The sequence below is a fragment of the Passer montanus genome, unplaced genomic scaffold (assembly GCF_014805655.1).
Source record: "Passer montanus isolate IOZ18808 unplaced genomic scaffold, ASM1480565v1 scaffold61, whole genome shotgun sequence".
NCBI classification, from domain to species: Eukaryota; Metazoa; Chordata; class Aves; order Passeriformes; family Passeridae; genus Passer; species Passer montanus.
This window is the reverse complement of record NW_024371149.1, coordinates 2,861,536-2,875,276: the sequence shown is the minus strand read 5'-3', so window position 1 is coordinate 2,875,276 and position 13,741 is coordinate 2,861,536. Positions and strand designations below refer to the sequence as shown.

General features: G+C 40.0%; 1 protein-coding gene across 4 annotated transcripts; it reads left to right on the top strand.

Annotated features, from left to right (window-relative positions):
* The first annotated feature begins 1,338 nt into the window (after positions 1–1,338).
* VDAC2 (voltage dependent anion channel 2) lies at positions 1,339–13,072 on the top strand. 4 transcript variants are annotated; one of them, XM_039727324.1, is made up of 10 exons: positions 1,339–1,377; positions 4,725–4,796; positions 5,775–5,824; positions 8,043–8,195; positions 8,284–8,336; positions 8,777–9,004; positions 10,129–10,279; positions 11,172–11,229; positions 12,041–12,136; positions 12,770–13,072. In XM_039727324.1, exons 2-9 carry the CDS (start codon positions 4,730–4,732, stop codon positions 12,130–12,132), a joined length of 852 nt encoding a protein of 283 aa, XP_039583258.1. In that variant the 5' UTR covers positions 1,339–1,377; positions 4,725–4,729; the 3' UTR covers positions 12,133–12,136; positions 12,770–13,072. The 4 variants fall into 4 exon arrangements, with proteins under 4 accessions (XP_039583258.1, XP_039583255.1, XP_039583256.1 ...); XM_039727321.1 differs by having other exon boundaries at positions 12,041–13,065; XM_039727322.1 differs by lacking the exon at positions 1,339–1,377 and adding an exon at positions 1,699–1,844 and having other exon boundaries at positions 12,041–13,065.
* Positions 13,073–13,741: the final 669 nt, after the last annotated feature.

Here is a 13,741-nt window from a genome sequence, read left to right as displayed (position 1 = left end):
GTTTATTTCTAATGTATGTTTCCATGTACAGTAAGACACACTGGGTTTCTTTTCCTACAGTTATTTATTTTCTTAGTATGTGGCTTTCCTTCTTGATTCATGAGCACATATGTATCTGTGCAGTGCCAAACTGTCTTACTTAAAACTGTCAGAATGAAACATCTCTTGGGTCTTTTGATGTGAAAGCATTGGACTTGCACACACACACACAAAATCTGTTGCTTATCTTTTGCTATAACAAGCAGGTACTGACTGGTATTATGTTGGATCTTGCTGCTAATCTGCTCTCTTCTCAATCTCCTGAAAAATTACTGTTGTACCATGTGTTCTGGAAAATGAATTGTGCTATTATGTATTTTTCATATCACACAAATATATTATTTTAAAATTAATTTCTTGAGGAAAGAGATATGTCATAATCCAAGCAAGGACAGAATATGAATTTTAGAAACGGCTGTTGTGCAGTTCCTTGGCCTTGCAGTGGTCTGCATTGGTGACTCAGTGATTCCGCTGCAGAGCTGCGCAGTGGCTGCTGCACAATAGCCGTGTGACTGTTCTCCAGCTATGATTTATGGTCAGACAGCACTATCTAGGAAAGGTTTCTGAGGGTTATTGCTTCTCTTGGCCTGAGACATTCTGTGCTATTATGGGGGGTATGTGTGGGTGGTAACTGGAAGAGGTAAAAATGGAGCTTAGGCAATAGGAAAGTCTGCGGCAACTTGTTCTGCAGGAGGCACGAAAGCTTGTTAGACGGAGTACCACTGCCAGAGCAGCAGTGGACAGCCATCCTGGGGGTGTCCCTGTGTGTCTGTCCCCTTGGGGCAGCAGCAGCAGCAGAGATGTGCGGTGTGCCGTGCTCAGTGGCCCTGGACAGCCAAGGCAGCCCTGCGCGGCGACGCTGGGCACTGCGCCACCGCCCACAGCTCCGCGGGCGCCGTTCCCTGCACAAGGAAAGGGCTCCTGAGGGCTGTGAGGAGCAGGGGCTGTGCCCGGCCAGCGCCACCTGCACAAAGACCCTGAAGGCTTCCCCAGCCCGTATGCCCGGGCGGGAGGCGGGTGGGCCCCGAGAGGGTGACCGGTAGTTTCCCAGGAAGGGCAGCGGCGCGCGGGCCCCGGTGTATGTGCCGCCGAGGGCCGCCCGTCGCCAAGGAGAGAAGAACGTTGCCGGCAGGCCGCAGGGCGGAAGGCTGCCGGGCGCGGCTGCCGCGGCCGCCGAGGAGGCGGGCGGATCGGTGTCTCCTTCAGTTCGCCCTCCACTGCCCACGGCTGCAGCAGCGCGGTCTGCCGCACGACTGTGCCCGCCCGTGACCGGCTCCACCCCCCCCCCGCCGACGACCCGGCCCGACCCCCCCCCCGCCGACGCCCCGCCACAAGCAGGTGCCGGTCCCGGCCGCGACCGGCCCCGCGGGGCAGTTCACCTTGCGGCGGGCGGCGCGCCTGGCGCCCGGCCTGGGGCCGCCGCTCCGCCCGGCCCGGCCCTGCCCGGCCTGCGGCCGCGTCCCCGCTCTCCCGCCGCTGCCCTTCCCCTCCGGGAGGCGCTGCTTTGTTTCTCTCGCCTCGCTTCCTGAGCGCGTAGTCCATTTCCAGATCTTGTCCTTAAACTTTCTACTTTGGCCTGGCCAGCATTAGGCTTGCGTGTCCACCTCCTGTCTGTGAGTAGGGAGAGAGTTAATGCAAGGACAAGGAGGTGGCTTTTTTTAAGCTCTCTGTAGTGTCAGTGTAAGCCTGAAGGTCACCGTGTGTCCGATGTATTTTAACTTATTTTTAAATTAACTTTAATTATTCTGTTGCTATTTATTGGGATACTGAGATAATTTCGGCGTAGTTGTTGCTTTTTTAAACTGGTGAGTACACTTTTTAAAAATCTATTATAGGCTATATGATTTATAGTTTGATCTTGAGTATCTTGAGATCTTAAAATTGTTAGAAATCCTAATCGAGGTCTGTGGAATTTTTTAATTGTAGAGCACGAGAGTTTTGAAATACTACCTCCAAGGAGAACTGTGATGTAGTAATTCCAATAACGTTAATACATTTTTCTGTTCTTGGGGTGATTTATTTTTTCTTTTTATCGCAGAAGAAAGCATGATTGTGGCTTCTGAGTAACAGAGGAATTAAACTTTTTTTCATCACGGTGGCATGAGACAAAGATTAGGGTGGAGCTCTCACTTGGCTCAAGTATATTCTTTACTTCAAGTCAATTATTTGGCAGCTTTACAGCAAATCTCTAGTTGCTAAAAGATGCTTATTGTTTAGTGACTTCTGATTAGTAGCTTTTAAGTGAAAGATGCTTCAAAATATGGTTGAAAAAAATTACTTGTGATTATAAGAATTTGCAAACCTATCTAACACTGAAGGGCACAGGACTGATTTTTTATGGCCCTGTTCTCCTTTAATGAGTGTTCTGATAGTAACACTGGCTTATCAGACCTTTGCTATATCCAGAATTAACTCTTGGTTTCCTGTTTTGTCCTCATCCCTCCCTGTCAGTATTACAGTGTGTTATTAGAACAGCAGTGTGACAGTTGTACTCTCTTTCAGCATTTTATTACAAAACTTGCATTTGTAGGCTGGAATGTCTGACAAATAGTGGTTGGTTTCCCTGAAGTGGTAAGGATGCTTAACTAGGCCAGATAAAATGGTAGCATCATTTTTACTGTAATAATCCTCTGAATTTTGACACAGATACAAGTTTGTTAATTTCTCAGGACATTTCTGCTTAGTATAAATCTCTTGTCTGTACTGGTTGTCTAGTCAGTTTGGAAACATTGAAAACAAAAGGGAAAAGCTCTTATTTATACTGTAAAAGCATGTCTATGGTAAAGGCTAATATAAAACTCCAAAACTAGAAATAATTAATTTTCTGGCAATGCTAGTTAGAGGTGAGATTGTTCATTAGAGGAAATGTGTAGCTAAACCTTCTCTGTAAGATGTTAAACTGCTGAATTGTACGGGTGCTGCACAGCAGAACTCTGCAGGCAGCAGAGTTCTCACACTCCCTTGTCACTGGTGCATCAGCTGCTGCTTCTTATGGAATAAATAACAGGAACCATTCAATGCCTTGTCACTGGGATTAGGGTCTGTTCTTCTGTAGACTTGGACTTGGACTAAGCTTCTTTAAACTTCAGATGCTTTAAGCCATTTTCATGTCTCTTTTTAAAAAAAAAGTTTAGTTTAACTCCATGGAAAACCAGACTTGTTCTTGAGCAAGTGATAGATGTCTTGCTATAGTGACCTGGTTGTAGAGTTTACACATCTTTGCTAAAGAAGCTTTTCTGAATTTGTGTGTATGTGTGTAAATATTTTTCTCAGAGGAAGTTGAAATTATCCCCTTTGGGCAATAGGGAGCTGAAGTAGGGTACTCTGGAAATCTGCATTATGAATTGTAGAAAAATAAGGAACAGTCTTCTGCCTTCCTATTGATTGCTAATGTAGTTTTTTTTTTAATTAGTAGCAGTTCATACAGTTCGGGTGTATATGGCATATTTGGGTGTAATTAGGGTTTGGAAGTTAACACATGAGAACACTGCCATTGTTATTTTTCAAGTTCTAAAGATATTTTTTTCATTTACTTAAAAAGAAAAAAATCAATCCACCACACAAAAGGAAGATAAAAAGTCAATTATGTTAATCTGAGTCTCTCAGCTAAACAAATGTGACCAATCAGTTTGAGAAGATAAGATTTTTTGTTAGCACGTGTTTAGCCTTTTCATGGCCTTGTCTAGTTAGTTTCATTTTCCCCCCTTTCTCAGTGTGGGAGGAGTTATTAATATGCTCTGTTTCCTATATTTCACAACTTTAAAATACAGGGCCTCTGTAAGAGCAGCCTCTTGCTGTTGAACTCATGGGAACACAGTCTTCCAAGGAAGTGCAGATAAGAGTGTGTGTTCCCAGGGAGGGGAGTGATAGGGGCTGCGTGAGACCTGAGCCTGGTGTCTGTCTGTGACACAGCTGGCCACAGCTCATTGCAGTGGCAGGTTCTTTAACAGCAGGGCTGCCCGAGGCTCCCTGTCTGAGCAGGGCACTTGTGAAGAGACCTCTTCTCCCAGACCCACACTCCTCCTACTTGGATGTTTTAAACTAACAGGACAACTGCCCAAACCTAAACTCCTATGTGTTATTAGATTGACTGCTGGTTAATGGCATTAGATCTTCTTTTTAAAATTGTATGTCTGCCATGTAAAATATGGGGCAGAAATGATGTTGGAGGGCACATATGCTCTCTTTTTGCATTTTCAAAACTAAAACCTTGTGGGTACTTTTCAGGTAGTTTTCAAAGCATGTGTCAACTTTGACTTTGTGGAACTTCAGGGAATAACTGTCTGCATTACAGGTTTTTAGAATTCTAGTGTCCACCTTTTTGGCAGTAGCTATGCCAACTCTGGAAATGTGAGTTATTAGTTAATTTCTGGTAATGAAAGACGTATGGAGAAATCTACCTGAAAAATTAACAACTGGGTGGTCTTGTAATGCCTTTTCTCTGCAGTGCCTCTTCTCTGCATAAGCTGAGAAAAATCTCATGTTCACAGTGACCTTCAGTGAAAATCTGTGTTTCACAGAATACTGTAGTATCACATTTATTAATTTAAATATATAATTATGTCTATTAATTGTCTTTATGTAGATGAATCTGCCTTAAAGACTATCTTGAAAGAATTGTGGTAGCATTTTTTCATGTGTGCAGTGGCAGAAGGTTCATTATTAATTAGCCTTTTACCTTTCAGCTCCAATGGCGATTCCTCCATCATACGTAGACCTTGGCAAACCTGCCAGAGATATCTTCAATAAAGGATATGGTAAGAATAGTACCTTTTATAAGTGGTGTTTGAGGTGCAACAATGAATTGCCTTTTTAAGTCTGTATGGAAAATTGAATGATCAAATGCCAGTGTTTTTGGGGAGAGGAAGGTGTGCTGTGTTTTTGATGTTTACCAGCAACCAACAGATCGTGTAAGGCTTTTTGTGGGTTGTTTTGATGTGAAGGCTGTTAAGTCTTACTGCTTGAGCCACATAAATGTCAGAGGTGCACAAGTATGCAAGAATGCCAGCAGCAAGTGCAGTTTAACTTAGGAGCACTTTGTGTACTGGTCTGTCTGTGCCACAACATTTGTTGATATAGAAAGGGTTATATACCAGTCTAATGTGGCCTTTTTTGGACTAGAAAGAGGAATGGCTATTGGGATAAAGAATCCGTACACATCTTAAAATGCTTAGATAGCTGCATAGTTAAATCATTCTTTGTCACAGTGCTGTTTCTTTCTGGTCTTTGGAAACGTGGTTTTTTTTTTTTCACTAAGACTGTTGCTTGCCTCTCTGGATAACAATGTGAATGACACTCTCATAAAACCTACTTATATTACAGTTCCATTGGTTGTGTATTTCCCAGTGACTTTGCTTTTACAGTTTTTTACTTTGAGATATTTTGTCTTGGTACAGAAAGAGGTAGTTTTATGGGTTGGGATAGCTCTTGAAAAGGCATTGACTATTATATAAAAACTGTTCCGTTCCAGGAACAGAAAATAATTTCCTTTTGGAGGCATCATTTGGTAGTTAAATATACTCACACAGAGCTGAGAGGCACTTCCCTGCCTTGTTTTGGGGAGTCCTCCTTTACCTGCTGTGCCATCTGTAAGTTGAATGTTGCTGAAGTCATTCTATAGCTGTTTATATATATTTATGTGTATATGTAGGACACTGCTGAGCCTGAAAGACCAGCTTATTGAAAAATGTGCAGGGCCTTAGTTAATCATGTAACTTTGACTTCTGTTTATTAAGGCTTTGGGTTGGTGAAACTGGATGTGAAAACAAAATCTGCAAGTGGAGTGGTGAGTTTAAGTAACTTTTATTCATTATTATTTTTTTCTAGCTATGTTCTGATACTTAGTTAAAAGGGTCACATTTCAGATGCTGTTAAGCATTTTATAGGTTATATAAATGACAAATATCTGGTGTTAAAAAATTTCAGAAGCCCCTAAAGTTCTGAATGTATCAGGAATATTGCCTTGTTTAGTAATCTTTTTGTAATAAAAGGGCTTAGTAATTGTCCCTGGTCTTACATGTGAAGGTGAACAAATAAAGGATTTTAATATGCCAATTATAGTATACAGATTTTATTTCTGAAGTACCTTGTGGTACTGTTTGATGGAGTTTTCTGGCAGCTTGGTTCTTGTATGAAGTAGTTGGTGTTGAATAAGCATGTTGAATCTTTGGCTCCTCTAGGTACTTAAGTGCTGCAGTAGTGTTCCATGCAAGATGTCTTATCATGCAAGCAGTGCCCCCTGTAACTTTTATCTATTTCTAGAGCAAACTTTGCAAAATAAATGGTAGATTTCTATTTTCTCCCCATAACTGGAGCCCAAGCACTGTAACTTACTGCTAGAAACAAGGTTTGTGGGTTATATGTTCTGTTTTTTCTAGAAGTCTGTATGCCAACTGAAACAATTCGCAAGAGCCCTGTTACAGAAGTAGTTGTTCTTACTGTAGCTTGTTTCTTTGAAGGACTACCATTTATGCTGGTAAAACTCTGAAAAATCCAAGTCCTAATGTGAATCCTGTGGCAGTTACAAGCCATCCTTCCCAGGAGGAGGAACTGCTGGCATATATGTATTACAGATGTTTTAAAGCAGAGATAAGAAGATAATATAATAATTTGTTCTTCCTGAAGCTGTTGTCCCAATGGTTACAGTCACATAGACCCTGTGCAGTAGAAATAGCACAAAGCAAGAAGTTAAAGCTGAAGGTATTTGTGCAGTTCCATCCCTTGCCAAGAAATAGACCTACTAGAATTATGCAACTGTGTGTGGTGTCACTGACATCATACAGATGAATGTCTTGGACCTGGTTACATTTGATCAGCCACCATTAAAGAACAGTCTCAGCCATGTTTATTTTGTGCTCTTGGGGCTTTTACTGTGAGAGTGCCTAAGGACTTGCAATTTCAAATCTGTGTTTCCTTCTGGGGAAGGTGAGTTTTGAGAAGTTTGTTTGAAAATAATGTTGTGTATGGAGGAAGACAGAGATTAAAATGTTTATTTATATGTTTTAAAAAGTTGAAATAATGGACTTCTTAAATCATAAGGGCTATAATACCTCACTGGAAAGAGCTCTTTAAAAGGTATTTGCAAACCTGGCTTCCACTTCTCATTACCTTCAGTTTTTGAATAGTGGTACACAGAAACTATTAATTGTGTTCTTTGTGAGAATCCAAATAGTGAGAGACATCAGTGTTTACTTCCTTTAATAAAGAAATGTGAGTGATACTGTTGATTTCTAAGTTACTTTCATGAATTCCAGGTCAGATCATACCATTCTATAAACCCAGCCTGTTTGCTAAGCTCCCACTTCAGACGTTATTTCTGTGTGTCACTGAACCAAAGTGCCAGGGCAATAGGAATTTTATAGGTGTTAGTAGAAGGTGTCCCTATGGCTGGTGTGAAAGGTTAGTGCATTGGGAAGACTGGGAACTCTTTAAAAAACAGTTAAAACCCTAAACCAAACAAAAAAAACCAAACCACCCACCCCACCACCAGTTCAAAAATGATGCCATTCTATGACATTTTACAGGTGCACACTGTAAAATGTAAATACTACACTAAATCACAAAATACATGTGTGTATGTCAAAATCACAAAATACATAGGTGATTCTTGAAGAATTTTACTGGAGTTGTAATATGTGCCTAATAGTGCTCTTGGTTCAATTTTTAAGTTGCTCACTGGGTATCAAACTGAACTTTACATTTCCAGAACTTGTTGCTGCTTTAGAGGAGAGTCCTTTTGATGGCTGTTGTCTTACTTAGGAGTTAATTTGCCACACTGCACGTTTTGTAATAGTGGCAGAAACACTGCAGTTGAGATGGGGCTTGTGGGGAGGCCTCCATGTGGGCATGAGTCATTAATTCTTCTTGTCTGTGCTATTCTCCCTTCTCCCCTGCAAGTCGTCTACTGATTTTAATGCTTTTTCCACATAATAAGATCTTAGTGCTTGCTGAAGGAGACCCTGTGTAATGCTTTCAGGATCACATGTATCTTGTGTGCTTTTTAGGAATTCACAACGTCTGGTTCATCGAACACAGACACTGGAAAAGTGAATGGGAGCTTGGAGACCAAATACAAGTGGGCTGAGTATGGTCTGACTTTCACAGAAAAATGGAACACAGATAACACTCTGGGAACAGAAATTGCAATTGAAGATCAGGTAATAGATTAGGAAAATATTTATTGGTTTTACCGCTGTGTAAGAATTGAATTTATATCTTTATCTTATTTTCTTCCCCTTCAATTAGCTTGCCAAAGGCTTGAAGTTGACATTTGATACAACTTTCTCACCAAATACGGGGTAAGAGTTGTTAACATTTTTACCTTACCTTACTGAGTAACAGCATCCATGGTCCATTGATCTGCTTTGTGGTATTGACAGGGCTTTTGGTATGGTTTGCTGTTGATCCAGCTTAGCAAATCCCAATGCTAAAGGCTTATGCTCTTTACCATGACATCACTGTGGGGTTAGTATTGCACATTTCACAGCTTTGCTTATTTTTTGGGATAGAAGTACTGGAAGATTGCAGGAAACATGAAACTGCTGCTATATTCATCAGAAAATGCCTGCTTGCCATAGCCCTGGATGCTCTGAATGGGCTGGCTGTACTTTTGCCTGGTCCAGGGGATGCATGTGCAAGACATTTAGATACTTTGTGTAGAGTCACAGGGTTTGAATCTTGCAGGTCATTGAGGAAGATCATGTATGCTTGTCTTAATATAACTCTTTCTCTGTTTCAGAAAGAAGAGTGGTAAAATTAAGTCAACTTATAAACGCGAATGCATAAACCTGGGCTGTGATGTTGACTTTGATTTTGCTGGGCCTGCAGTCCATGGTTCAGCTGTCTTTGGTTATGAAGGCTGGCTTGCTGGTTATCAGATGACTTTTGATAGTGCCAAATCAAAATTGACAAGAAATAATTTCTCTGTGGGTTACAAGACTGGAGACTTCCAACTGCACACTAGTGTGTAAGTACTGAAAACTTGTAAAGCTTTCCAGAAGCAGGCTTTCTTTACCTTCTAGTCAAAATACAAATGCTTGAAATATCAAGAGGTGCTTACAAGGCCGTTAATGGAGTGCATTTTTCAATAGGAAACTCTAAATAAATGTAAACGATACTTTGTATCTCTCTTTTTCAAAACAGTAAACACATGCGACTGGGCAGCACTTGCAGCATGTGTGGTACAGCTTGCCAAATACTGAAGCACATGCAGATTGGAAATGCAGTACTTCAGTTCTGCAGAACTGATCATAATGCTTTTTCTGGCTATTCCATTATATTGAATCAGATTACAATTTAAGGGCAGGAGATTTGTTAGAGGTAGTAATTAGTTTTGCATTAATGCTGTAGTAGTTTCTAGAGCAAGACTAGAGCATTGCTTCTGGACTTTTTGTGGAGGTTCATCTTGCTTGTCAGGGATTAAGAATGCATGAAACAGTGTAAAGAAGTGTAAGACATCTTTCTTCAGACTTTCTGCCTTCAGATCTTACTCCAGAGCAATCTGATCAAAACTTACTGAAGATCAGTAAGTTTTCAATCCAAGTTAATAAAATTGGTGGAGTTCTGTTGTGTTTAGATAGTTAGAAGTTTGCTTTTGAAGGGAAAGCATGGGGATTGTATTTCTCTGAATTCATGGAAATTGAGGAATATAGGAGAAAACTATAAAATACTTCAGAGTCTGTGCTGTAAGAATTCCATTTCAGTTTACTAATGTAAAACAATGTGGCAGATTTTTGAAAGTTCATTCTAGGAATTTCACTTAGTCAATAATCAGAAATTCAGAAGGCCCATTTTATAACCACTAACACATATTGGTCCGTTTTGTAAGGATGTGATCTAGAATTTTGTTCAAGGACTTTGTTTGGCAATTAACATGAGAATTAGCTGTAGCACTCTGAAATACCTCTTTATTTCCATGAATTACTGCCGTTTAATTTTGCCGTGAAGCTTTTGTTCATCTTTCTTTCTCTTTTCAAAAAATGTGAAACAACTCAAACTTTTGAAATTCTTATTTGAATAAAAATCTGAAGTAGTAAAAAAAAGGAGTGGCTTATGCAAAAAGGAAGCTAACTTTTCTCTTAATTTGTGCAGCAATGATGGTTCCGAATTTGGTGGGTCAATTTACCAAAAAGTGAGTGACAGTCTTGAAACTGCTATAAACCTGTCTTGGACATCAGGTAGCAACAGCACTCGCTTTGGCTTTGCGGCTAAATACAAGTTGGATTCCACTGCTTCTCTTTCAGTAAGTATGGCTGTAACCTGAAGGGTTGTGCAAAGTACAGTCTGTTTGCAGTTGCTGTGAATCCCTGTGTTAATAGTACAAAATAGGCTGGGAGGCCTTGTAGGGAATTACTCTTACAGTCCAGGCAATTATAATTAAACCAGCAGTATTTAAATTCTGTCATGTTGCTTACAGCCAAGTCTCATAGAATCTGACTGTCAAATGTGCTTATTTTGGAGATCCTGCTGTATTTATAAAAAGAAAAACACAGTTAAAAAAGGTGTTTGTGTCTGGTTCTGTAAGTTTACAGAATTTTTTGTAAACCGGTTTTTGGGGAGCTGTCACATTTACATTGTAAGAACTCTGGCAATACTGGGTAAAAGTTGAGAAGCAGCAAAGCTTCCTGTATGTTACAAAGTTGGAATCATTCTGTTGAGGAAGTGATGTAAACTGAGATAAATAATTTTGTACATGTTGTTCATGATGGTATTTCAAAATGTTTGCTGCATGACGGACAAGATACTAATTCCTGTGTAGTATGAACATAGGGGAGTCTTCTGATGTGGCATCTTTTAGGAGACTGATGGTAAATGTGTCTGGCTTTCTGAAAAAGGGGAAGTGGTGAAGTTCACCTATGAAACCATGTTTCAGTAACAGTTCTTTCTGCCCTTACTTTCCTTCTGCTCTTAAATATGTTATTGCTTCAAAATATATTACTGCTTCAGCTGTAAGTTGAAGGACGAGGGCATAGCTGGAAGGACAGAATTCAGGAAACACAGGCATACTGAAAGAACAGATAGTATTTGGTTAAGCTGATAACGGCTGTGTTGCTGTAGTTATTGTAGATTCTAAATGGTAACAAATAACAAATCAGTTTCAGCATTTCAGTTGCCTTTTTTTTTTTTTTTTTTAGGGAAAGGTGAACAATTCTAGTCTAATTGGAGTGGGTTATACCCAGACCCTGAGGCCAGGTAAGAGCTATCATGTGAATTATATCACTTACATGTCTTCTATGCATCCTAAAGAAAGTAATGGAGTTCTGTGTTTATATGCAATTTCTTTCCTTCAGAATATTTTTTTCTTTGAAGGCCAAGTAGATATTTTACAGTAGCTTCAATCATACATCAAACCTTTATCTAAGCAAGACAAACTCTATTTTATCTAATGGTATTAATATAATATATTCTTCACTGATCTCTGCGGGAGTGGACTGTATTATGTTTGACAGCTTAGCTTTAGGCTAGGCAAAGCATGTCTTCTTTTTTGGGACTGCTTTGTCCAATCATACCATGTTGAATGATAGCAGCTTTTCAAATTATGATTAACTGTCAAAATCCCACACTTCCTGCTCTTCATATTCAGTAACAAAACCCTCCAGACCTTAACTTGTTCCACTTAAGTATGAAAGCACCTGTTGAGGCCCTATTACCATTGGTTAGTTCCTTATTTGAAAAATCTAGTTTCATTCCATCCCTTTATAGGTAGGAGTGTCTGTCTATGCACAGATTTCTTCCTCCTTTGCATGTCTTAAAGCAGGAAAGGAGAACTCTTGTGTATTTAGCAATTAGAGACTTTGTATATTGACATTATAACTGTTCACAAAAATCTTACGGCTTTCTTCACATGACTAAGTAGATTTCATGGGTAAATGTATTCTCCTCTAAAAATCTTTAGAGGATAGTAATTGTATAAAAAAAGAGCAAAAACTGGGACTTGTGATGACAGAGGTTAAGTTGCATGAAAGCTACTGTGTTGTAAACATGCTTTTTAAATATCTTACAGGTGTGAAGCTTACACTGTCTGCCCTGATAGATGGAAAGAACATCAATGCTGGTGGCCATAAACTTGGTCTTGGCCTGGAACTGGAGGCTTAAAAAGGTGAAGAAACTGCTGCAGAGAAGGGATATCAGAAGAATTTGGCCTTAAAATGTATTTCCAATGTGACCAGCAGGCTTTTTTCCAGGAAGGATGACCTAGAACAAGAGCTGTATTTGAAGTATTTAGACAGTTACTTGTTAGCTGGTTTCTAGTTAAATTGGTTACCCATCTAGTTAAAATTCTGCATTAGTGCAGTCACTTAAACATTATTTAAATGTATTTAACTGTTTAATGCGCTACCCACAAATAATGAAATAGACATTTATGAAAACTGTACAATTGTGTGCATGTTTGTTTTTATGTTCCTTTTAACATTCGATATTGCCATTGAATGAAAAATGGATCACTGGATGTTTTGAAATGAGGTCAACAATTTTGTTGAATGACCTGAACTAGAAATACATTTGGTATCCCAAGACAAATTATGAATAAAACAAGTACACACACATACTTGTGCCTCAGATATTTTAAGAGTGAAGATACGAGGGTAGTGCTCAGTTAAGTTTTAACTTTAAGTAATCCAAGAAGTAGTGCTCTGTACCTTTGTGCAATTAAGGACCCTCACCCATGACAATACTGAATATAGGTGAACAGTTGGATTCCTCAAGCAAATTGAATGTGCTTTTCTGTCAGGTAAGGTTTGTCACGACACAATGGTTTATTCCCCCTGTGATCCACGAGCAAGATGTACTGTGTTCCTAGTTGGCCTTCTGATGCAAAAAGTGCAGATCGGTATACTCGGCACACTGAGACAAGAAATGTTCCTTGGAAAACCTCACCACAAACACACCTTTTGCTTATATTTGTATGAAGTGAGATGTATCTCTGCAATGGAATGTAACAGTGTAATGGTATAACAGCCTGCTTATCCCAACTGCTGTGAGAGGTTTCTGCTTAAAATGACTGAAATAAAGACAATTTTAAATGGACACAGAGGAAAATGCATCTGATCTTGCTTTCCCTTTAACTAATAAATCTTGGCAGATACCCATTTTAAGTCCAGAAACTTGCAGAATAATGGGAAAACTCTCACGTTTTTCCAGAATAGTAGTAAGAGAGAATATAAGCATGAGGGATATTTAGTCTATGGTCCTAACATCCCTGAAGGTCGAACTAGCTGTGAATGCTTTTAATGTGTAATACATTAAATACATGTAGTTGCACTGCTTGCATTTAAGAGTTGGAATTTACTGAGCTTGGGGGAGTGTTTCGAGCCTATCTCATAGCTCAGAAGGGTGTCTTGACACTTAGTCTTGCAGGCAGTGGTTCACAGCAGCTCCCTTCATAGTGCAGGTGCCTGGCCCATGATGAGGAAGCTCTCTGGTTTGAAAGTATTACCAGTTGATACTGGATTAAAATGAATGTCCATAACGGTATCAGTGATTTGCTCAAGGTCTTGTTCCATCCTGCGTTGTTGCCCTCAAACTGAAATTCTCACGTGAAGCACTCTGTTACGAGCTGCCTGTGTTTAGGCTTTAGCAGTGGAGTAGCTGAGCCACCTTCTTTGCAGAAGACAGACTAGAGCTTAAGCCTCCAGCTCAGGCTCTTGAGCAGACTTGCTGCTGTGTTCGAGTAGTTTTCTTACATGATAGTAAAGCATTTGTG